Source organism: Bombina bombina, chromosome 6 (assembly GCF_027579735.1).
Source record: "Bombina bombina isolate aBomBom1 chromosome 6, aBomBom1.pri, whole genome shotgun sequence".
In the NCBI taxonomy this organism is placed as follows: domain Eukaryota; kingdom Metazoa; phylum Chordata; class Amphibia; order Anura; family Bombinatoridae; genus Bombina; species Bombina bombina.
In genome coordinates, this window is record NC_069504.1 from 701,026,422 (window position 1) to 701,050,288 (window position 23,867).

The 23,867-nt window shown below is 39.7% G+C and overlaps 1 protein-coding gene across 3 annotated transcripts in view; it reads right to left on the reverse strand.

The window, feature by feature from the left end:
* The window catches only part of NCAPH (non-SMC condensin I complex subunit H), a 132,915-nt gene that overhangs the window by 104,572 nt on the left and 4,476 nt on the right, over positions 1–23,867 (reverse strand). For 2 of the 3 annotated variants that reach the window (XM_053717822.1, XM_053717823.1), the window contains exons 2-6: positions 20,899–21,139; positions 20,114–20,210; positions 17,863–17,955; positions 3,855–3,993; positions 3,059–3,177 (exon numbers count right to left, since the gene is read on the reverse strand). In XM_053717822.1, the coding sequence (XP_053573797.1) occupies positions 3,059–3,177; positions 3,855–3,993; positions 17,863–17,955; positions 20,114–20,210; positions 20,899–21,134 (684 nt within the window). In that variant the 5' untranslated portion in view covers positions 21,135–21,139. The remainder of the gene's footprint in view (positions 1–3,058; positions 3,178–3,854; positions 3,994–17,862; positions 17,956–20,113; positions 20,211–20,898; positions 21,140–23,867) is intronic. The other variant, XM_053717824.1, reaches the window with a different exon arrangement.

A 23,867-nucleotide genomic window follows, 5' to 3' on the forward strand; every position in this document is an offset into this window, starting at 1 on the left:
TACCGGACCGGGTACACATCCCATGACCCTGCAACATGCTCAGCCCTGGGTGCCACTGGCACTCACAGGAAGCTGTGCTATCCCCAGAGTCACAGGCAGTTAACCCCAGACAGGTTTGGGTGCAAGAACCATAGGGAAAATTACAAAACAAAATACAACAACACACAGAGAAAACCCAGCACTCACAAGCTCTCAGCTAAGATTTAAAAGCAAAAATGGAAAGGTTAGTTACCGCATCTGGCCAAATGGGACAAGCCCAGGTACCTCGTCAAGGTCCTTTCCAATACCTGGGACCCTAAAACAGCCACACGATGCAAGCTTTCAAATCCAAACAAACTGGGAACAAGGGAAGGGAGCACAGGCATATGTAATCACCCTAGACATATACAAAACACGGAAGGGAACTGCACTCTCATACCGGACCGGGTACACATCCCATGATCCTGCAACATGCTCAGCCCACACACATATACATATATATATATATATATATATATATATATATATATATATATATATATATATATATATATATATATATATATATATATATATATATATATACACACACACACATACACATATATACACACACATATATACATAGAGAAGTGCACTCACAGGAACGAACAACTGGCTCAATAACATTGTTAGCCTGTTCTATGGCGATTTACCACCTGGGTGCAACTTTTTAACCCAGTAATGCTTTTCACAGAGTAGAACTTTCTTGTAGTATATCAGTCTGATCCCGCCTATTACGGTCAGTCCAGCGCCGAAATACCAGGCAATTCCTCTCTGAACAAGGAACACAGCAACCCCAGACGATCATTTCGGGGTGTGTGTATGTGTATATATACACATATACATACACACACACATATATATATATATATATTATATATAATATATATATATATATATATTATATATTATATATATATATATATATATATATATATATATATATATATATATATATATACATACATATACATATACACACACACACACATGTGGTTTGTATTTTTATGCTCCCAGAGTATATTGTACATTGAGAAACATGTACATTAAAGGTGTCAGTAAACCTTAAAAATAATGTTATATAATTCTGCACATAGTGCAGAATTATATAACATTATATTAGCCAAACTTTATAAAACCTAAATGTACCCATTTAATTTTTTTTAAAAACGCTGTTTTACAGACCTGCTCTCTGTACTCTGCTGAGCGGGTCGGTTATATTCACACAGAGCATCGGGCCAGCTGTATAGTCACAGCCCGGCCCGACCGCGCCATAAGACTAAGTGCAGCTCGCTCCTGCTCTGTCAGACAGAGCAGGAGTGAGCTGCACTTAGTCTTATGGCGCGGTCGGGCCGGGCTGTGACTATACAGCTGCAGAGCAGGAGCGAGCTGCACTTAGTCTTATGGCGCGGTCGGGCCGGGCTGTGACTATACAGCTGGCCCGATGCGCTGTGTGAATATAACAGACCCACTCAGCAGAGTACAGAGAGCAGATCTGTAAAACAGCGTTTAATTAAAAAAATTAAAAGGGTACATTAGGTTTTATAAAATTTGGCTAATACAATGCTATATAATTCTGCACTATGTGCAGAATTATATAACATTATTTTTAAGGTTTACTGTCCCTTTAAGATTCTGTAGTGTTAAATAAACTTTTTATTGAAAAATTAAGGTGTTATAGTAATTTTTAAGAAAATCGCGATTAAATCGCAATCACGTTTTTTTTTTTATATATAACAAATTGTGATTTCCCCCCCTCCCCCCACATCGCCCAGCCCTACTACCAAGCTATAAAAGGTTGGTACTTCAACATTTAATTACGTGTTCCTGATCAGACATTGTGGCAATCCTGGCGGTTCCCTATCAAAACTGCTATGAGATTTACTAAACTTCCCGTCCAAGACACCAATATGTTATTTGGGCCCTTAGCTAACAGCGATATGCGTGGACTCATGATAATCATGATTACCCTTCTGAGACTTTTGGATTTAACACAGCTTTCACACGCATATCAGTTAATGTGTTGGAGTCAATACATGTTTTGCTTAATTACCATTGACACCTTTGACTAACTGGAAGAGCTCTCTTGCTTTAGAGGTGGTTAATAAGAAGATCATCAACACTAACTGTGCCTAAAAAGCTTTCAAAGACAACTTAAGGATATTATAGGCAATATGTGAAGCACTTTTTTCCCGTTTGATTTACGGCTAAACTCAAGATCTTTTCTAATAATTTAGTATTAAACTTATTTTCATATTATTTTGCTATCTTACTCCTTCCTCCACAATGGTTGTTAAGTCCAGAAGTGGCCCCAAAGAGTACATAGTTATTAAGTCCAGAAGTGGCCCCAAATTTATATATTATTTTTTTTTGTTTTATGAAACATACTAAGTTATACATTTTTTATCTCATCAAAATACTCAGGGTCTAAGAGTGACCGATCCAAAGCGCTAAGGAATATATATCAATAACAGGACAAAGACTTAAACAGTTATCTGTACGGTACATTTAATCAGCAATAGCAAGCAATCAGCTAATAAAATTGTAAAAACAGATAATAGTGCACAACAATTCAAATAACGTCTATCAATCTGACTAAGTGTAAATAATAAGCTTGGCACTATATAATGCAAAGCATAGTCACAAATCACCTGAATTAAATATAAACAATCCAAAATGACGACTCCTATTATTTCTGGGTTTTACATGTGATATAATTTACATAAGCCAGGAGTAGTTGTAAGCTTAAAAAGAAACTTCCTGAAAAAGTAAAAAGTCTGTAGACATAAAAACACAATATCATGTGCTGAAGTTTATTAAAGTAGAGCTGCCGGTGCCGAGGAATTAGTTGTTGCGACTATAACTAAAACATTTGAAGATTTAGAAAATATACTCAAAAAGCAATACCAATTAACAATTCTTTTTTTTTCCCCAGACTTTGGCCTAATATTGGTTAATGCCACTAGAAGCCTGTTGTGACACCCTCATAATAAAAACATTGCGTAGCCCTCTATCCCTTGGAAAAAGAGAGACTTGCCTCAGTCTTACGATCTACTTCAGCGCGGTTGATATTGCCTACATTTTTTTCAATGGTTCTGTATGAGCGTTTCCTCTTTTTCTGATTTTTTTTATCATCCAGAGTTTCCTTAGATGCATCTGTAGAGAATATAACAATAAAACATTATGCCAAGGCACTCAATTTTTGCATATGATATGATACATCATGAAGTGGTTATAGAATAACAAAAAATAGTTCTTATTTGTGAATAAAGTGTGTGTGGGGGGGTGGAGCTTAGACCATGGCTCTTTTCTTTCTAGTGCTGTCATGATATGGATGAACAGTGGCTTTTCTGCCAATTTTTGTAAGATTTGGTTGCAATATGGTCAGGAAATTGTTGACCTGAATCTTGCAGCTGGAATGTTGCAGATTGAGATCTTACATGACAAATTCCTGCCAATTGTAAGATTTCCATGCAAGAATGTATGACTAATAATCTTGATTGTACAAGGGTCTTTAACCTCAGTCTCTAAATTCTAGTCTTACCTGCAATTTGCTGTATACTGAATAAGGAAAGCATATTTCACAGGAAAGTCCAGAAGGAAGTAATATATTTTTAGGCTCAAAGCATTACCATTTTTTTTAAATGGTAGTTTAGTTAAGGATGTAACTAATCACAAAAATAAACATGACACATTGATATGCTGTACTCAAGGCATGTAATAGGATATACATTTTTCACCCAGCCATAATAATATGGGAGACTTTGTTGTATTGTTTCTACAGAAGTCTAATAAGCAATTGAAAACAGATATGTGGCCAATCAGGATAGTACCTGGGTCATGGTCTACGGTTCCATCAGGAGAATTTGATTCTTTACCAAGCCCTCCGAGCACTTTGTAAACATCAGCATGCACAGCATCCACTCTTACTGCATAGATTTTTGCACTAGCATCCAGAGTCCCAGCAGCAACCTATAAAATAAAAAAAAATTAAAAAAAGGAGGGGACATGAAATGTGAGCAAGAGAATCCTTGTCACTGTGCATGGATGATAAAATGGCCAATAGCGTTTGTATATCCTCATGGTAACCTGCTGATAACTATGTACCTTGTTATTCCTGGATTGATGTGCACTGGCCAACAGCTGCATAATCTCTACAATATCTTGCCTTACCAGCCTCACTACTTGTGTAAACTTTGACTTAATTCACCTCAGTGCCTCAGCTCTCTCTTTAGCTATGTGCTAAGGCCTGTTTCACAATGTCTACACTTCATATATTTGTGACATTATCAGAGAGACATAGCTGATAATTATCTGTACTATAGTTACCATAACCCCTTAAGGACCAAGCATTTTAGACAAAAACTTCCCCAAAAGACCAGAGCATTTTTAGCATTTTTGCCATCACTACATTTAAACAGAAATAGAGGTTTTTTTATATTTACCTAACAAAACTATATATATATATATATATATATATATATATATATATATATATATATATATATATATATATATATATATATATATATATATATATATAATATATATATATATATATTTTAGTAGACAGCCCTAAGTATTCAATTAGGCCCATTTTGGTATATTTCATGCCACCATTTCACCCGCCAAATGCGATAAAAAAAAATAATCTAACTTTTTCACTAACTTTAGGTTTCTCACTGAAATTTACAAACAGCTTGTGCAATTATGGCACAAATGGTTGTAAATGCTTTTCTGGGATACCCTTTGTTCAGAAATAGCAGACATTTATGGCTTTGGCATTACTTTTTGCCAATTAGAAGGCCGCTAAATGCCGCTGCGCACCACACTTGTATTATGCCCAGCAGTGAAGGGGTTAATTAGGTAGCTTGTAGGGTTAATTTTAGCTTTAATGTAGAGATCAGCCTCCCACCAGACACATCCCACACCCTGATCCCTACCTGACCTCTCTCAAACAGCTCTCTTCCCTCCCCCAGCCCCCAAAGGTCACCTCCATCTTAAAGGGAAATGAAACCCAGCAGTGTATTTATGATTATTTGACAATGTTGTAGAAATTCTATATTTAAAACCATGCAGAAGTGTTTCCTCCTCTATACACAAAATTGTAGGTGCCCTTTTGGCAGATATGAGGAGGAGTTTTTTTTGTTTTTTTATATTTAAATTTTTATTAGAGTTTTTGAAAAATATAAAAATCACAAGATATACGGTACAGTGTGTATAAAAGCTTACAAAAGAAAGGAGTTATCAAGCTTGGAATGGACGAACGACCTTTAAAAGTCAAAAACAGCCTGCTCATTTAAAGTTCTTCACATCAAAAATTCAATCTTGGTAAGTCCATATAGGAAAAGTTCTTGGTAGTATAAGTTATAAGACTTTGCCAGTTTATTCATGGTAGGAGGCTGACTGTACTTTATAGTTCCAAGGACAGCCATATCTAATACACATAAAGTTGAGTTCATACCGATATCATTAACCAGTGTTGATGAAAATGTAACAGATGAGAGATATATATATATATATATATACACACACATACATACACACGCATACATACGCATACATACGCATACATACACACACACACATACATTCCAGGAGGCATTTTATCTAAGATTTTTACATCTGCATAAATGGTTATACTCTCAGGCTAAGATTGCTCAGTGTTTGAAATGAGACAGAAACTTCAGTTTACACTACAGCTGACTTAATTTTGAAATACAAACAAGCCTAAATCCTGCATTTAACCAGATTTAATGGTATGAGACTGAGTACCACAGCTTATGGTTTCACCAAGACCATATAGAGTACAGCATTTTCAAAATCCATAAGTACAGCTGACAGATGGGAACATTTGTACACCAGATTTGAAGTGGTGCTCTTGGTTGGGGGAAAAAATAAATAAACTTAAAAAAAAAAAAATATGTCAACCTTTCAAAAAGTACTTTTCTTCATCTACCCATTGTGACAGATCATTAATGTACAATTTTGAATTCACAGAAGTATTTTTGTTTGCACATTTACAAATATGATTTTTTTTTTTTTTTTTAAAGTGATCTCTTAATTTCTGCTATTTTTTTTTTATCATGCATGTCACACACTGTTGATTTAGGGGAAGGCAATGTGCAGACATTTTACCTCCTGTGAGTATTTCTGTGGGTATCTGTTTATGTATTTGTGCTTTTGTTGGTGTCACTATTATTTATTATTCTTCTTTATTATCATTTATTTGTATAGCGCCGCCAAATTCCGTAGTGCTGGGTACAATGATAGTGGTATACAATGACAAAGATTTGTGATAAAATACAAAACATAAAACTAAACAAATCTAGTACAGGAGGAAGAGGGCCCTGCTCTGGAGAGCTCACAGTCTATAGGTTTAGGGTGCAGAGACATAAGGTTGGGGTAGCTTCTTACATTGGTTGTATTTGCAGCAGTGAGTCAGGCAGTTCATGTACATGTATTAGCTTGGTTCGGATGCAGGATGGAGGAGAGATGGTAAGCCTCTCTGAATAGGTGGGTTTTCAAGGATTGTCTGAAGCTATACAAGGTTAGAGACAGTCTAATGGAGCGGGGTAGAGAGTTCCAGAGGACAGGAGCAGCATGTGCGAAGTCTTGGAGGCGGGAGTGGGACGTAGAGATAACAGGAGTGTAGAGACGTAGGTCAGAGGTTGATCGAAGAGGACGCGATGGGGAGTATTTCACGATGAGAGAGGAAATATAGTTGGGAGTTAGACTGTTGAGTGCTTTGTAGGTTAGGGCTAATACTTTAAATTGTATTCTGGAATGTATGGGGAGCCAGTGTAGAGACTGACAGAGCGGAGCAGCTGATGTAGATAGTCGACTAAGGTGGATGAGTCTAGCAGAAGCATTCATAATAGATTGGAGGGAGGAGAGGCGGCGTTTTGGAAGGTCATTTAAGAGTAGATTGCAATAATCAATGCGTGACAGGATGAGAGAATGAATAAGTATTTTTGTAGTTTTTTAAGTAAGGAAGGGACGAATTCTGGAAATGTTGCGTAGGTGTAAACGGCAGGATTTGGTAAGCGTTTGTATATGTGGGTTGAATGTGAGTTCTGAGTCTACTTTGACCCCAAGGCAGCGGACCTGAGGTGAGGTGTTGAGAATAGAGTCTCTAACCATCAGAGAAATGTCAGGTGTCGGATGTCTCGAAGAGGGGGGGGGGGGGATAAGAAGCAGCTCAGTTTTGGACAGATGGAGTTGGAGGTAGTGTGAAGACATTCAAGAGAAAATTGCAGAGAGGCAGTCAGAAATCTGGTTGAGTAAAGAGGGAGAGATATCAGGAGAGGAAAACATAATTTATGCTTACCTGATAAATTACTTTCTCCAACGGTGTGTCCGGTCCACGGCGTCATCCTTACTTGTGGGATATTCTCTTCCCCAACAGGAAATGGCAAAGAGCCCAGCAAAGCTGGTCATATGATCCCTCCTAGGCTCCGCCTACCCCAGTCATTCGACCGACGTACAGGAGGAAATATGCATAGGAGAAACCATATGATACCGTGGTGACTGTAGTTAGAGAAAATAATTCATCAGACCTGATTAAAAAAAAAAAAACCAGGGCGGGCCGTGGACCGGACACACCGTTGGAGAAAGTAATTTATCAGGTAAGCATAAATTCTGTTTTCTCCAACATAGGTGTGTCCGGTCCACGGCGTCATCCTTACTTGTGGGAACCAATACCAAAGCTTTAGGACACGGATGAAGGGAGGGAGCAAATCAGGTCACCTAAATGGAAGGCACCACGGCTTGCAAAACCTTTCTCCCAAAAATAGCCTCCGAAGAAGCAAAAGTATCAAATTTGTAAAATTTGGCAAAAGTGTGCAGAGAAGACCAAGTCGCTGCCTTACATATCTGGTCAACAGAAGCCTCGTTCTTGAAGGCCCATGTGGAAGCCACAGCCCTAGTGGAGTGAGCGGTGATTCTTTCAGGAGGCTGCCGTCCGGCAGTCTCATAAGCCAATCGGATAATGCTTTTAAGCCAAAAAGAAAGAGAGGTAGAAGTTGCTTTTTGACCTCTCCTTTTACCAGAATAAACAACAAACAAAGAAGAAGTTTGTCTGAAATCTTTAGTTGCCTCTAAATAGAATTTTAGAGCACGGACTACGTCCAAATTGTGTAACAAACGTTCCTTCTTTGAAACTGGATTCGGGCACAAAGAAGGTACAACTATCTCCTGGTTAATATTCTTGTTGGAAACAACTTTCGGAAGAAAACCAGGCTTAGTACGCAAAACCACCTTATCTGCATGGAACGCCAGATAGGGTGGAGAACACTGCAGAGCAGATAACTCTGAAACTCTTCTAGCAGAAGAAATTGCAACCAAAAACAAAACTTTCCAAGATAATAACTTAATATCTACGGAATGTAAGGGGTCAAACGGAACCCCTTGAAGAACTGAAAGAACTAGATTGAGACTCCAGGGAGGAGTCAAAGGTCTGTAAACAGGCTTGATTCTAACCAGAGCCTGAACAAACGCCTGAACGTCTGGCACAGCTGCCAGCCTTTTGTGAAGTAAAACAGATAACGCAGAAATCTGTCCCTTCAGAGAACTTGCAGATAATCCCTTCTCCAAACCCTCTTGTAGAAAGGATAAAAATCCTAGGAATTTTTATCTTGTTCCATGGGAATCCTTTAGATTCACACCAATAGATATATTTTTTCCATATCTTATGGTAAATCTTTCTAGTTACAGGCTTTCTAGCCTGAATAAGAGTATCTATTACAGAATCTGAAAACCCACGCTTTGATAAAATCAAGCGTTCAATCTCCAAGCAGTCAGTTGGAGAGAAACCAGATTCGGATGTTCGAATGGACCTTGAACAAGAAGGTCCTGTCTCAAAGGTAGCTTCCATGGTGGAGCCGATGACATATTCACCAGGTCTGCATACCAAGTCCTGTGTGGCCACGCAGGAGCTATCAAGATCACCGAAGCCCTCTCCTGGTTGATCCTGGCTATCAGCCTGGGAATGAGAGGAAACGGTGGGAAAACATAAGCTAGGTTGAAGGTCCAAGGTGCTACTAGTGCATCAACTAGAGTCGCCTTGGGATCCCTGGATCTGGACCCGTAACAAGGAACCTTGAAGTTCTGGCGAGACGCCATCAGATCCATGTCTGGAATGCCCCATAATTGAGTTATTTGGGCAAAGATTTCCAGGTGGAGTTCCCACTCCCCCGGATGGAATGTCTGACGACTCAGAAAATCCGCTTCCCAATTTTCCATTCCTGGGATGTGGATTGCAGATAAGTGGCAGGAGTGATCCTCCGCCCATTGAATTATCTTGGTCACTTCCTCCATCGCCAGGGAACTCCTTGCTCCCCCCTGATGGTTGATATAAGCAACTGTCGTCATGTTGTCTGATTGAAACCTTATGAATTTGGCCTTTGCTAGATGAGGCCAAGCTTTGAGAGCATTGAATATCGCTCTCAGTTCCAGAATGTTTATCGGGAGAAGAGATTCTTCCCGAGACCATAGACCCTGAGCTTTCAGGGGTTCCCAGACCGCGCCCCAGCCCACCAGACTGGCGTCGGTCGTGACAATGACCCACTCTGGTCTGCGGAAGCTCATTCCCTGTGACAGATTGTCCAGGATTAGCCACCAACGGAGTGAATCTCTGGTCCTTTGATTTACTTGAATCGTCGGAGACAAGTCTGTATAATCCCCATTCCACTGTCTGAGCATGCACAGTTGTAATGGTCTTAGATGAATTCGTGCAAAAGGAACTATGTCCATTGCTGCAACCATCAATCCTATTACTTCCATGCACTGCGCTATGGAAGGACGAAGAACAGAATGAAGAACTTGACAAGAGCTTAGAAGTTTTGATTTTCTGACCTCTGTCAGAAAAATTCTAATTTCTAAGGAGTCTATTATTGTTCCCAAGAAGGGAACTCTTGTTGACGGGGAAAGAGAACTTTTTTCTATGTTTACTTTCCATCCGTGAGATCTGAGAAAGGCTAGGACGATGTCCGTATGAGCCTTTGCCTTTGACAGAGACGACGCTTGAATCAGGATGTCGTCCAAGTACGGTACTACTGCAATGCCCCTTGGTCTTAGAACCGCTAGAAGGGACCCTAGTACCTTTGTGAAAATTCTCGGAGCAGTGGCTAACCCGAATGGAAGTGCCACAAACTGGTAATGCTTGTCCAGAAAAGCGAACCTTAGAAACTGATGATGTTCCTTGTGGATGGGAATATGGAGGTACGCATCCTTTAAATCCACCGTAGTCATGAATTGACCTTCCTGGATGGTAGGAAGGATCGTTCGAATGGTTTCCATTTTGAACGATGGGACCCTGAGAAATTTGTTTAGGATCTTGAGATCTAGAATTGGTCTGAACGTTCCCTCTTTTTTGGGAACTATGAACAGGGAGTAAAACCCCATCCCTTGTTCTTTTATTGGAACTGGATGAATTACTCCCATCCTTAACAGGTCTTCTACACAATGTAAGAATGCCTGTCTTTTTATTTGGTTTGAAGATAATTGAGACCTGTGGAACCTTCCCCTTGGGGGTAGTTCCTTGAATTCCAGGAGATAACCTTGAGAAACTATTTCTAGTGCCCAAGGATCCTGAACATCTCTTGCCCAGGCCTGAGCAAAGAGAGAAAGTCTGCCCCCCACCAGATCCGGTCCCGGATCGGGGGCCATCCCTTCATGCTGTTTTGGTAGCAGTGGCAGGCTTCTTGGCCTGCTTACCCTTGTTCCAGCCTTGCATCGGTCTCCAGGCTGGTTTGGGTGAGAAGTATTACCCTCTTGCTTAGAGGATGTAGAAGTAGAGGCTGGTCCGTTTCTGCGAAAGGGACGAAAATTAGGCTTATTTCTAGCCTTAAAAGACCTATCCTGAGGAAGGGCGTGGCCCTTTCCTCCGGTGATGTCTGAAATAATCTCTTTCAAATCAGGCCCAAACAGTGTTTTGCCCTTGAAAGGGATGTTAAGTAATTTTGTCTTGGAAGACACATCCGCTGACCAAGACTTCAGCCAGAGCGCTCTGCGCGCCACGATAGCAAACCCTGAATTTTTCGCCGCTAATCTCGCTAATTGCAAAGCGGCATCTAGAATAAAAGAGTTAGCCAATTTAAGTGCATGAACTCTGCCCATAATCTCCTCATACGAAGATTCTTTATCGAGCGACTTTTCTAGTTCTTCGAACCAGAAACACGCTGCCGTAGTGACAGGAACAATGCATGAAATTGGTTGAAGAAGGTAACCTTGCTGAACAAACATTTTTTTAAGCAAACCCTCTAATTTTTTATCCATAGGATCTTTAAAAGCACAACTATCTTCTATGGGAATAGTAGTGCGTTTGTTTAGAGTAGAGACCGCCCCCTCGACCTTAGGGACTGTCTGCCATAAGTCCTTTCTGGGGTCGACTATAGGAAATAATTTCTTAAATATAGGGGGAGGCACAAAAGGTATGCCGGGCCTTTCCCATTCCTTGTTTACTATATCCGCCACCCGCTTGGGTATAGGAAAAACATCGGGGGGCACCGGAACCTCTAGGAACTTATCCATCTTACATAATTTCTCTGGAATGACCAAATTGTCACAATCATCCAGAGTAGATAAAACCTCCTTAAGCAGTGCGCGGAGATGTTCTAATTTAAATTTAAATGTTACAACATCAGGTTCAGCTTGTTGAGAAATTGTCCCTGAATCTGAAATTTCTCCCTCAGACAAAACCTCCCTCCTGGCCCCTTCAGATTGGTGTGAGGGTATGTCAGAAGCGTTATCATCAGCGTCCTCTTGCTCTTCAGTATTTAAAACAGAGCAATCGCGCTTTCTTTGATAAGTAGGCATTTTAGATAAAATATTTGCAATAGAATTATCCATAACAGCCGTTAATTGTTGCATAGTAATAAGTATTGGCGCACTAGATGTACTAGGGGCCTCTTGTGTGGCCAAAACTGGTGTAGACACAGAAGGGGGGTGATGCAGTACCATGCTTACTCCCCTCATCTGAAGAATCATCTTGGGCACTATTATTATCTGTGGCATCATTGTCCCTACTTTGTTTGGACACCATGTCACAATTATCACATATATTTAAATGGGGAGACACATTGGCTTTCATACATATAGAACATTGTTTATCTGATGGTTCAGACATGTTAAACAGGCTTAAACTTGTCAACAAAGCACAAAAAACGTTTTAAAATAAAACCGTTACTGTCACTTTAAATTTTAAACAGAACACACTTTATTACTGAATATGCGAAAAAGTATGAAGCAATTGTTCAAAATTCACCAAAATTTCACCACAGTGTCTTAAAGCCTTAAAAGTATTGCACACCAAATTTGAAAGCTTTAACCCTTAAAATAACGGAACCGGAGCCTTTTCTACATTTAACCCCTATACAGTCCCAGGAATTTGCTTTGCTGAGACCCAACCAAGCCCAGAGGGGAATACGATACCAAATGACGCCTTCTGTAAGCTTTTTCAGTGTATCTTAGCTCCTCACACATGCATCTGCATGCCTTGCCTTCCAAAAACAACTGCGCATTAGTGGCGCGAAAATGAGGCTCTGCCTATGACTAGAGAAAGGCCCCCATCTGAAAAAGGTGTTCATACAGTGCCTGACGTTTTTTTACAACAATCCCCAAGATTATAATAATTATAAAGCGCTATAATCTGTCAAATATGCTTAGCAAGTAATCGTTTTAGCCCAGAAAAATGTCTACCAGTTTTTTAAGCCCTTATAAAGCCTTTATTCTCATACTTAATCTAAGAAAATGGCTTACCGGTCCCCATAGGGAAAAATGACAGCCTTCCAGCATTACCAAGTCGTGTTAGAAATGTGGCCATCATACCTCAGGCAGAAAAGTCTGCCAACTGCTTCCCCCAACTGAAGTTACTTCATCTCAACAGTCCTGTGTGGAAACAGCAATCGATTTTAGTAACGTTTGCTAAAATCATCTTCCTCTCACAAACAGAAATCTTCTTCTCTTTTCTGTTTCAGAGTAAATAGTACATACCAGCACTATTTTAAAATAACAAACACTTGATTGAAGAATAAAAACTACATTTAAACACCAAAAAAACTCTTAGCCATCTCCGTGGAGATGTTGCCTGTGCAACGGCAAAGAGAATGACTGGGGTAGGCGGAGCCTAGGAGGGATCATATGACCAGCTTTGCTGGGCTCTTTGCCATTTCCTGTTGGGGAAGAGAATATCCCACAAGTAAGGATGACGCCGTGGACCGGACACACCTATGTTGGAGAAAGATAGATTTGGGTATCAGCATATAGGTGGTACTGGAATCCAAAGGAGGCTATAAGTTTTCCAAGGCAGGATGTATAAAGAGAGAAAAGCAAGGGACCCAAGACAGAGCCTTGCGGTACTCCAACTGAGAGAAGCATAGGATCACAAGATATGTTGTTAAAGGAAACTGAAAACGAGCGGTTTGAAAGATATGATGCAAACCAGGAGAGGGCTGTGTCTCGGATGCCAAATTAATATAGTATTTTTAGGAGGAGAGGATGATCAACTGTGTCAAAAGCTGCGGACAGGTCAAGAAGAATTAGTAAGGAGTAATGGCCTTTTGCTTTAGCTGATAACAGGTCATTTGTTACTTTAGCAAGAGCGGTTTCTGTGGAGTGTTTAGGGCGGAAACCAGATTGCAGTGGATCAAGTAAGGAGTTAGTTGTGAGAAATTGAGTTAGCCGATAATAGACTAGTCGTTCCAATAATTTTGAAGCAACGGGAAGTAAGGAGACCGGTCGATAGTTAGAAGGCGTGGAGGGGTCAAGCGAGGGCTTTTTTAGGATTGGTATGATTGACGCATGCTTGAATGTGTCAGGAAATGTGCCAGCAGTGAGAGATTGGTTAAAGAGATAAGTTAGGGTAGGGGTTAGTGAAGCAGAGAGAGAGGGAATAAGTCGTGAAGGAATAGGGTCAAGTGGGCAGGTTGTGAGATGAGCCAAGGATAGGAGTGCAGAGACTTCTTCCTCTGTTACAGGAGGGAAGTAGCATAGATTTTTGTTAATAGAAGGGGTGGGTAGGATCGCTGGGTTTGCGGGGTGCGAGGTGCAGATCTCTTTTCTAATGGTGCCAATTTTATTTTTGAAGTGATCAGCAATAGTTTGAGCAGGAGGTTGGTAGTGGGCGGGGGGGGGGCAGGCGGACGTAGAAGGGAGTTAAAGGTTGAGAACAGTTTTCTGGGGTTGGATGCATGAGATGACACAAGGGAGGAGAAATAGACTTGTTTGGCCAGGCTGAGCGCAGAGTTGTAGGACTTAAGGGTGAATTTATAATGTTGGAAATCAGCAAAGGTGCGTGATTTCCTCCACTGCCGTTCAGCGGCCCGTGAGCACTATGTGGTCACTATGTGTGTGTATATATGTATTTTTTTCCTGTGGGTGTCTCTGTGAGGGTGTGTGTATGTATGCCTGTGTATTTTCTCTGGATGCCTCTGTGAGGGTGTGTGTGTATGTCTTTGTGTATTTTATGTCGATGCCTCTGTGAGGGTGGGTGTGTAAGTCTGTGTGTTTTCTGTGGATGTCTCTGTAAGGATATGTGCATATGTCTTTGTGCATTTTCTGTGGGTGTCTCTTTGAGGGTGTGTGCATATAGATGTGTGTTTTCTGTAGATGTGTGTGTGTGTGTGTGTTTTTTCTGTGGATGTCTCTGTGGTGTGTGTGGGTGTGTATTTTCTGTGAATGTCTCTGTGGTGTGTGTGGGTGTGCATTTTCTGTGAATGTCTCTGTGGTGTGTGTGGGTGTGCATTTTCTGTGAATGTCTCTGTGAGGGTGTGGGTGTGCATTTTCTGTGAATGTCTCTGTGAGGGTGTGGGTGTGCATTTTCTGTGGATGTCTCTGTGAGGGTGTGGGTGTGCATTTTCTGTGGATGTCTCTGTGAGGGTGTGGGTGTGCATTTTCTGTGGATGTCTCTGTGAGGGTGTGGGTGTGCATTTTCTGTGGATGTCTCTGTGAGGGTGTGGGTGTGCATTTTCTGTGGATGTCTCTGTGAGGGTGTGGGTGTGCATTTTCTGTGGATGTCTCTGTGAGGGTGTGGGTGTGCATTTTCTGTGGATGTCTCTGTGAGGGTGTGGGTGTGCATTTTCTGTGGATGTCTCTGTGAGGGTGTGGGTGTGCATTTTCTGTGGATGTCTCTGTGAGGGTGTGGGTGTGCATTTTCTGTGGATGTCTCTGTGAGGGTGTGGGTGTGCATTTTCTGTGGATGTCTCTGTGAGGGTGTGGGTGTGCATTTTCTGTGGATGTCTCTGTGAGGGTGTGGGTGTGCATTTTCTGTGGATGTCTCTGTGAGGGTGTGGGTGTGCATTTTCTGTGGATGTCTCTGTGAGGGTGTGGGTGTGCATTTTCTGTGGATGTCTCTGTGAGGGTGTGGGTGTGCATTTTCTGTGGATGTCTCTGTGAGGGTGTGGGTGTGCATTTTCTGTGGATGTCTCTGAGGGTGTGGGTGTGCATTTTCTGTGGATGTCTCTGTGAGGGTGTGGGTGTGCATTTTCTGTGGATGTCTCTGTGAGGGTGTGGGTGTGCATTTTCTGTGGATGTCTCTGTGAGGGTGTGGGTGTGCATTTTCTGTGGATGTCTCTGTGAGGGTTGTGGGTGTGCATTTTCTGTGGATGTCTCTGTGAGGGTGTGGGTGTGCATTTTCTGTGGATGTCTCTGTGAGGGTGTGGGTGTGCATTTTCTGTGGATGTCTCTGTGAGGGTGTGGGTGTGCATTTTCTGTGGATGTCTCTGTGAGGGTGTGGGTGTGCATTTTCTGTGGATGTCTCTGTGAGGGTGTGGGTGTGCATTTTCTGTGGATGTCTCTGTGAGGGTGTGGGTGTGCATTTTCTGTGGATGTCTCTGTGAGGGTGTGGGTGTGCATTTTCTGTGGATGTCTCTGTGAGGGTGTGGGTGTGCATTTTCTGTGGATGTCTCTGTGAGGGTGTGGGTGTGCATTTTCTGTGGATGTCTCTGTGAGGGTGTGGGTGTGCATTTTCTGTGGATGTCTCTGTGAGGGTGTGGGTGTGCATTTTCTGTGGATGTCTCTGTGAGGGTGTGGGTGTGCATTTTCTGTGGATGTCTCTGTGAGGGTGTGGGTGTGCATTTTCTGTGGATGTCTCTGTGAGGGTGTGGGTGTGCATTTTCTGTGGATGTCTCTGTGAGGGTGTGGGTGTGCATTTTCTGTGGATGTCTCTGTGAGGGTGTTGGTGTGCATTTTCTGTGGATGTCTCTGTGAGGGTGTGGGTGTGCATTTTCTGTGGATGTCTCTGTGAGGGTGTGGGTGTGCATTTTCTGTGGATGTCTCTGTGAGGGTGTGGGTGTGCATTTTCTGTGGATGTCTCTGTGAGGGTGTGGGTGTGCATTTTCTGTGGATGTCTCTGTGAGGGTGTGGGTGTGCATTTTCTGTGGATGTCTCTGTGAGGGTGTGGGTGTGTATTTTCTGTGGATGTCTCTGTGAGGGTGTGTGTGTGTTTTCTGTGGTTGTCTGTGAGGGTGTGTGCATATGTCTGTGCATTTTCTGTGGGTGTCTCTGTGAGGGTATGTGCATATGTCGTTGTGCAGTGTGTGTGTGTATGACTGTTTTCTGTGGGTGTCTCTGTAAGGGTGTGTGCATATGTCTGTGCATTTCCTGTGGGTCTCTCTGTGAGGGTGTGTGCATATGTCTGTGCATTTCCTGTGGGTCTCTCTGTGAGGGTGTGTGCATATGTCTTAATTTTCTGTGGGTGCCTTTGAGGATGTGTGGATATGTCTGTTTTCTGTGGGGGTGTCTGTGAGGGTGTGTGTGTTTTCTGTGGATGTCTATGTGAGGGTGTGTGTGTGTATGTATGTTGTCTGTGTGTTTTCTGTGGGTGTCTGTGTGTGTGTATATGTCTTTGCGTGTCTCTCTGTGAATGTGTATGTCTGTGTGTTTTCTGCGGCTGTCTCTGTGGGTGTTTCCTTGGGTGTATGTGCAAGTTTGTATTTGTGTCCATTGTCTGTTCCTTTTTAGGACATTTTGACCTTACTGATTATTCACATCTTTCTACAGACTTTGAGACTAATGAGACCTTTCCGGAAGTCACCAACCAACCACTTTACCTTTAAATTATTGTTTAGGCAGTTCAGGGCCCTTCCTTTCAGCCACTGCATGCTGTTCTTATCACATAGTTAGCATCTTTGTTGACAAAAAGATAATCAGAACTCCATATTTTGTCTTGTAAATCTCCTTTTTTGACAAAACTGTAGTCTACCTCATTACTTGTCAGGTTAATGTAAACAAGGGCTGAGTGTCTGTGTCTGAGTGTGTTTCTTTGCGTGTCTGCTAGAGTGTCTATATGTGAATCCTTATGTGTGAGTGTGTGTTTCAGTACGAATGTGTCTGTGTGTTACTACATTTACAAGTTTGACTACACTTAAGAATAAAGTGCATATACATTTTAGTCACTTGGTTAAAAATTACACAAGGGGGGAGGGGGGCTGATCAATGGTTAAGTAAAATTTCTAGTGGCGGCCCTGATTCCAGTGCTGACTTATTCACACATGTGCAGCAACTCTCCTTCAGATACCTGCAGTTAGGGTTGCCACCTCAGCCATATTTTCCTGGACACTTATAAGTTACACATGCTGCAGGGAGGAATCTGTAGAGTGCATATAAATAGTGCTGTCCAGAAACACAATACATGTTGCTCCCTGCACACCCTGCAGCATGTGTAACTCATAAGTGTCCAGGAAAACATGGCTGAGGTGGCAACTCTGCCTGCAGTGTAACCAGGATACCATTATGGTAGCACTCATGATTAGAGAGAGGTACATGAAAAGTATTTAGTGTCCCTTTAATGGAGTATGATGCTGGAACAAAATGAAAGAATGAATAAGTGAAGCATTCCCTTACCTTGAAGTTGGTCAGTTCACTGTCCTTTTGCTTCAAGATGTCACCCATATAATCAATCAGATGCAAGCCAAAGGCATTTTTGGTTGTTATTTTCTGAAATAGAAAATATGTTTCTTGTAATACTGATTAAAAAAAAAAAAAAAAAAAAAAAAAAAGAGCAAACTTGTTGCTTGGGATTACTTTTAAAAGCAGACATACCACATTTTACCCATTTATTCAATGACAACATTTATTTATGTAATTTATCTAACTATACTCCCAAAAAGTTTTAAAGGACTAATAACTAGCCAGCAAAGATATCAAACTTCAAAAAAGGTCCATATTACTAGTCAAGTCACATCTTAAAGAAACATGAAATGACAATTTTTTATTTCATGATTCAACTTTCAAATTTACCTTGATTATCTAATTTTCTTCATTCTCTTGGTATCCTATTTTGAAGGAGCAGCTACTTACTACTGAGAGCCGATAATACGAGGCATATATGTGCAGCCACCAATTAACAACTGCTGAGCTTACCTAGGTATCCTTTTCAACAAATGATACCAAGAGAGCAAAACAAATCAAATAATATGAGTAAATTAGAAAGTTGTTTAAAATCACATACTCTATCTTAAAGTAAATGGGGTTTCATGTCCCTTTAACATAAGAACTTTATTCAAGACCAAAATAAAGCTATGAATGATATTTACTTATACATATTTTTGCCTTCTCTTAAGATAAAAAAAAAAATATACATATTATGAATGGAAATACTCCTGAATAAAAATTTAAATTATAAGTAATTTGAACAGGTTAGAAAATAATGCAGACCCAGTTTAGTAAACATTTTGAAATGGGTTCCTCATGCTGGCAATATCCCCTCTCCTACAATGCCAGCAACTTATGGACAAATAGGTGTAGCTTTTCTGTTTTATAGGCATAAAATAAAGATTACCCTTCCTGCTCTTTGTTAGCTTGTGTAGTTAGTGATACGCCACACAAATATGCTAGATTAATATGTGTTTAGTACCCGTGTGGTATGTCATCTGTACAGCAAGGTGTAGATGAAACTAAATTAGATTTGATTTTTAATCGGCCAAATTTGAATAAGGTAAGAATTCTAGCTATTAAAGTTAGTGTGGGTTTCAGGTAAATAAGCCCCTTTGGGGTTTTTTTGCCTCCTACTTCTATTATCAAATTTGCTTTGTTCTTTGTTAACACTTTCGTTCCGGGGTTAACGTGTCCACATCGGAACAAATGTACCGATGTAAACAAATTGAAATCTCGCAATCGTGCACGTGATCACGAGATTTCAATGATGGGATTGCGTCAGGGGGGCGTCCCTATGATGCTAGGCACGACCTCCAGACCGCGATCCCATCAGGGAAGCGCCAGTGGCTTCAGGAAAGCCAAGCGATTAGGATGTTGTATTCCGTCTATCGGCGCTAAAGCCCAGCAAAATTCGGACGGAATACAACTTTCTAACGGCGTTAAAAGGTTAAAGATATATCTAAGTATGTGTCTGGAGCACTACATTGCAAAAAATAGTGCTGCAATCTAGTGCTCTTGCAAATAGATAAGATTCTTGCAAAACTGCTGCCACATAGTGCTCCAAACATGTGAATGGTCCTGAGCTTAAGTCCCTGCTTTTCAGCAAAAGATAAACAAATGTTCCTTTAAAAAGCTGGTTTATAGCTATAAAAAAAAAGTTATCTCCATTACCTTTCCTTTTTCATGTGCACTTTAAAGAGATACACAGAATATATTGTGAAGTAATAAATATAATCCCAAGAGCTTCCCTACACTACAAAATGACAATACTATTTTTCATTTCTGGCATAAGAGGTACCAGTCAGTTAGTGAGGCAGATAAAGGTTTCTAGTAGACCATGAAGTCAGCAATTTTAATAAAAGGACAAAGTAGAACCGTTTTATTCTTGGATACAATGTTTTTTTTAAGCTTTCTATAAACCATGTTGTTTTGCATAACTCCTTTATCTGTATTAAATACACAGCTTTAAAATCACATGCACCAATGAATTCGGTGCTCAGTAATCATCTTTTACAGTTTATCAAGCACGTAGTTTCTCATCATAACCATTAGTTATTACTGTTACAAATATTTTAATGTATTTATGTTCATTAATATCTTTCTCGTGCTCAGAAACAGATAATTCATGTAATGTTAGCCTAGTCCAACCATCAAAAGCAATAAGTGAATGTAATAAAAAAAATTATATATTTAAATTAGTTTAAAATAGTTAACTTACATTTTCTTGAGATAGCTTGATGCAAGTGGAGTAGTGATCTGAAATCTGGTTGTTGGTTAATTTTGGTAGAAGAGAAATTGTTGATTCATCCGCCCTGCTAAATAAAATATAGTTAGATTAATGAAAATGGTGAAGTAAACAGAACACGTTGGCTCTTAAAGGGATAGAAAAGTCAAGATTGAAATGTGCATTTTTGAAAAATAATTTAATCAGCAAAAATGCTTCTAGTAAAAGTTGTGCCACATTTTTAGCAAATTGATTATGTCTAGAAAAATATGTAAATTCTTCATATTGTCAATATGAACAACATTGTGTAGTATTAGAGGCATAAAAAAAAGAAGTAAAAAATAAAAGTTATTACGGTTTTTCAGTTGCATACGCACATATCCTGTGAGGGCCCGTGCACCAGTATTCAAACACCATGCCTGCTCAGAGAGATGGCTGTGGTGCGCATCGCTTCTGAAGATGTCATTTGTGTCATAGAAGCCACAGCTGACACTCTGAAAACTGATGCACGGGCCCTCACGGCATATGTGCGTATAAAGCCGGGGGAAAAATACATTTTTATTAGAAGCATTTTTGCCATTTTAAGTATATTGCAAAAATACTTCTATTTCAAATTCAAATGCACAGATGCAGATTTCATTTTTGACCTTTTCTATCCCTTATACTACACAATGCTGCCGATATTTACAATATATTTACTAAAAATGTGGCACAACAATGAAACCAATGTCTTAATTTAATTTACCTACAACTAGGCTGCCAGGAAAAAAAAAAAATACCTTTGGGAGGGAGATATTGTGGATGCAGGGGAGTCTACTCCACTGAGCTGAAGGTCAATGACCCGAGATTTCCTCCTCTGTTTTCTTTCCTTCTCATCATCATTGCTGGTAAAATTTTGCAGTGTAGGGGTCCCAGTTGCACTGCCTGGCTGCCGCCTGGTAGAAGGTGACAGATATACACTGTCTGGGGTATCTTGATGGTGTCGCCCCCCTGACTGAGGAGTAGAGATACTCATCTTGCCTGGATAAAAATATACAATGTCTTGAAATTCTGATACTCCAAAATGATATATATGAACTAATAAGATTATCCTAAATCCCAGAGCAATAACTTTCTCTCCACACACAAACAAAAAAAAACTGATTTATTTACAGATTCAGGTAAACGTCTAAAATACTGAATATTTTCTGTGTGTTTAAATTTCTCCCTAGGGTTGTTACTTCCATAAATTTCAGCTACACTTACCACACAAAACAGCCTTACATGTCTGCTTAACTTGGGTCATCAATCATAGCACAGCAGTGTTCTCCTAAACCAGCTCTTAAAGTGATGGTAAATCCAAGCGTTTAACAAACGCTAGGATTTACCATAACTAAAAATCATGGCACATCGCTCTTCTAATAATGAGGTGCCGCTTGCACCTCTAAACCAATAGCCGTGTGTGCATACAGAACACTGTCAGTTGACAAGCATGGCTATTGGTTCAGAGGTGCAAACGTCACCTCATTGAAGGAGAGCGATGTGCCGTGGGTGGCCGGAGCCACTGAATTTAGCACTGTGCTACATATCTCATCACTTAAACTCTACTTGATTTTTAGTGATAGTAACTCCTAGTATTTGATAAACGCTTGGATTTACCATCATTTTAAGATAACAATAGCTAATATTTTTTTTAAATGCTTGTTTCACAAATTATCATGAAATGTTAAATGATGCAATTAATTTGTGCTTTGGATAGCATAAGCAAAACATTTGTAAATTACAAAATATTTTATAATATTGCAAAGGATTACAATGCCTTAAAGGGACACTAAACCCAACATTTTTCTTTCATGATTCAGATTAATACAATTTTAAACAACATTCCAATTTACTTCTATTATCTATTTTGCTTCATTTTTTTGGTATCCTTTGTTGAAAAAATAGCAATGCACATAGGTGAGCCAATCACACGCGGTATCCATGTGCAGCAACCAATCAGCAGCTACTGAGCCTATCTAGATATGCTTTTAAGCAAAGAGTATCAGGGGAATAAAACAAATTAGATAATAGAAGTACATTAGAAAGTCGTTTAAAATTGCATGCTTTTTCTAAAAGAAAAAAATTGGGTTTCATGTCCCTTTAAACAGCTACTTTATAATGCTACCCGTTTGGCAAAACTTTCTGTGGAGAACACTGCAGAGTATTCACAATGTCTTCGAAAAAGCCGCAACTAAGATGACGAAACATGTCAGGGGAGGGTGTTGAACCTCTTTTCAACCCCCATTATTTTTAAACTTAGCAAATAATTTAGACCGCTAAATTCAGTAATATGGCTGTTAACAAGCAAATATAGTAGAACTAGTTGTTACCACTCCTTCTGATAGCAACATAGCGATGTACCAAGTTACAATATAGAAATTAACCGTGGTGTGAATTTGAGATATGTGTGATATTTAGTTACAATATAGAAATTAACTGTGGTGTGAATCTGAGATATGTGTGATATTTAGTTAAATCAGTGTTTGCTCTATCGACAAGTGGCTTACAAACTGACCATAGTATTAACTATTCATACAAACATAATCTCCAATAGTGCCATCCAGGTGGCTCTCACTTTAAATAACGCTATAATATTGCAATATTACGTGATGTGCAACTTAGGCACGTAAACCTGTAATGAAATATAATGTTTAAATAGACATCAGCCTTCACTAAGTATCTTAACCACAAAGATACATTTAAGCGCCATATATATAGGTGCTTACATACACACTGTATTAACAGGAACGTTCTTAGTGGTTATCCAGGCTGTCAGTTTAACAGTCCTCTTCATATGGTTCACATACGATTGCCAATATTGGTACATTGCTTCTATGCAACAATTTAGCTACAATGTATAACCCATTGGAGTTCTTTGGAAAGTACTTCCAACAACATGGTGGTTTAATTAAACTCCAGTACATTAAATATAATTCAGCGCACATCGTCAAGATTAAAGCTTTTATTGTCCTCAGAGTGATATTGAGTTAATAAGTGAACTAATAGACTAAAAACCAGTGTGTGTCATCTGCTGCTTACTATTAGATTAAAAACTAAATACAAGTGAGATTGCTGGTATAAGGCAATATAAATATAACAAGAATATTGTATTTAACAGCAGCATGCCTTTTAATCTACCTACACTCTCACAAGTGTGATGCTTGCGATTTTTATCGAATCAATGAATATATAGAGTCACTGACTTGAGACATCTTACTATAATAATTATCAGGTATCTGACATAATTACCATAACTGTGGAACCTCACCTAACATTTAAATAATATCCTTGATGATAATCATCTAAATATGATATTTACCATAAATCTTTGCTAATAAAAACAAAGATCCTAGGGAAGTGTATTGCACAATGGACGGTATGAGCCACTGACAAAAGACATTGTGACAATCATTGTTATATAATTTGTAGTTACCTTATCCACATTTATTCCTATATATTTGCTTCCCAGTCAGAGTGAAATTATATCGATAGTAAAATCACCACCATTATAGCTAACTCTAATAAAGAGAAGGATAAACACTAGTTCTTTCTCACTACATTTTTGATAGACGTTGAATTCTAAAGCACATATCTTTGTGTATATTTATATCCAGCATAAATCCATTTAGGATTTCAATGACCTAATATAATAGATTTGATACAATAGTAAGCACAAAATAGATATTTGAGCAATACTGACACTTATGTGAATAAGTTACAAATATAA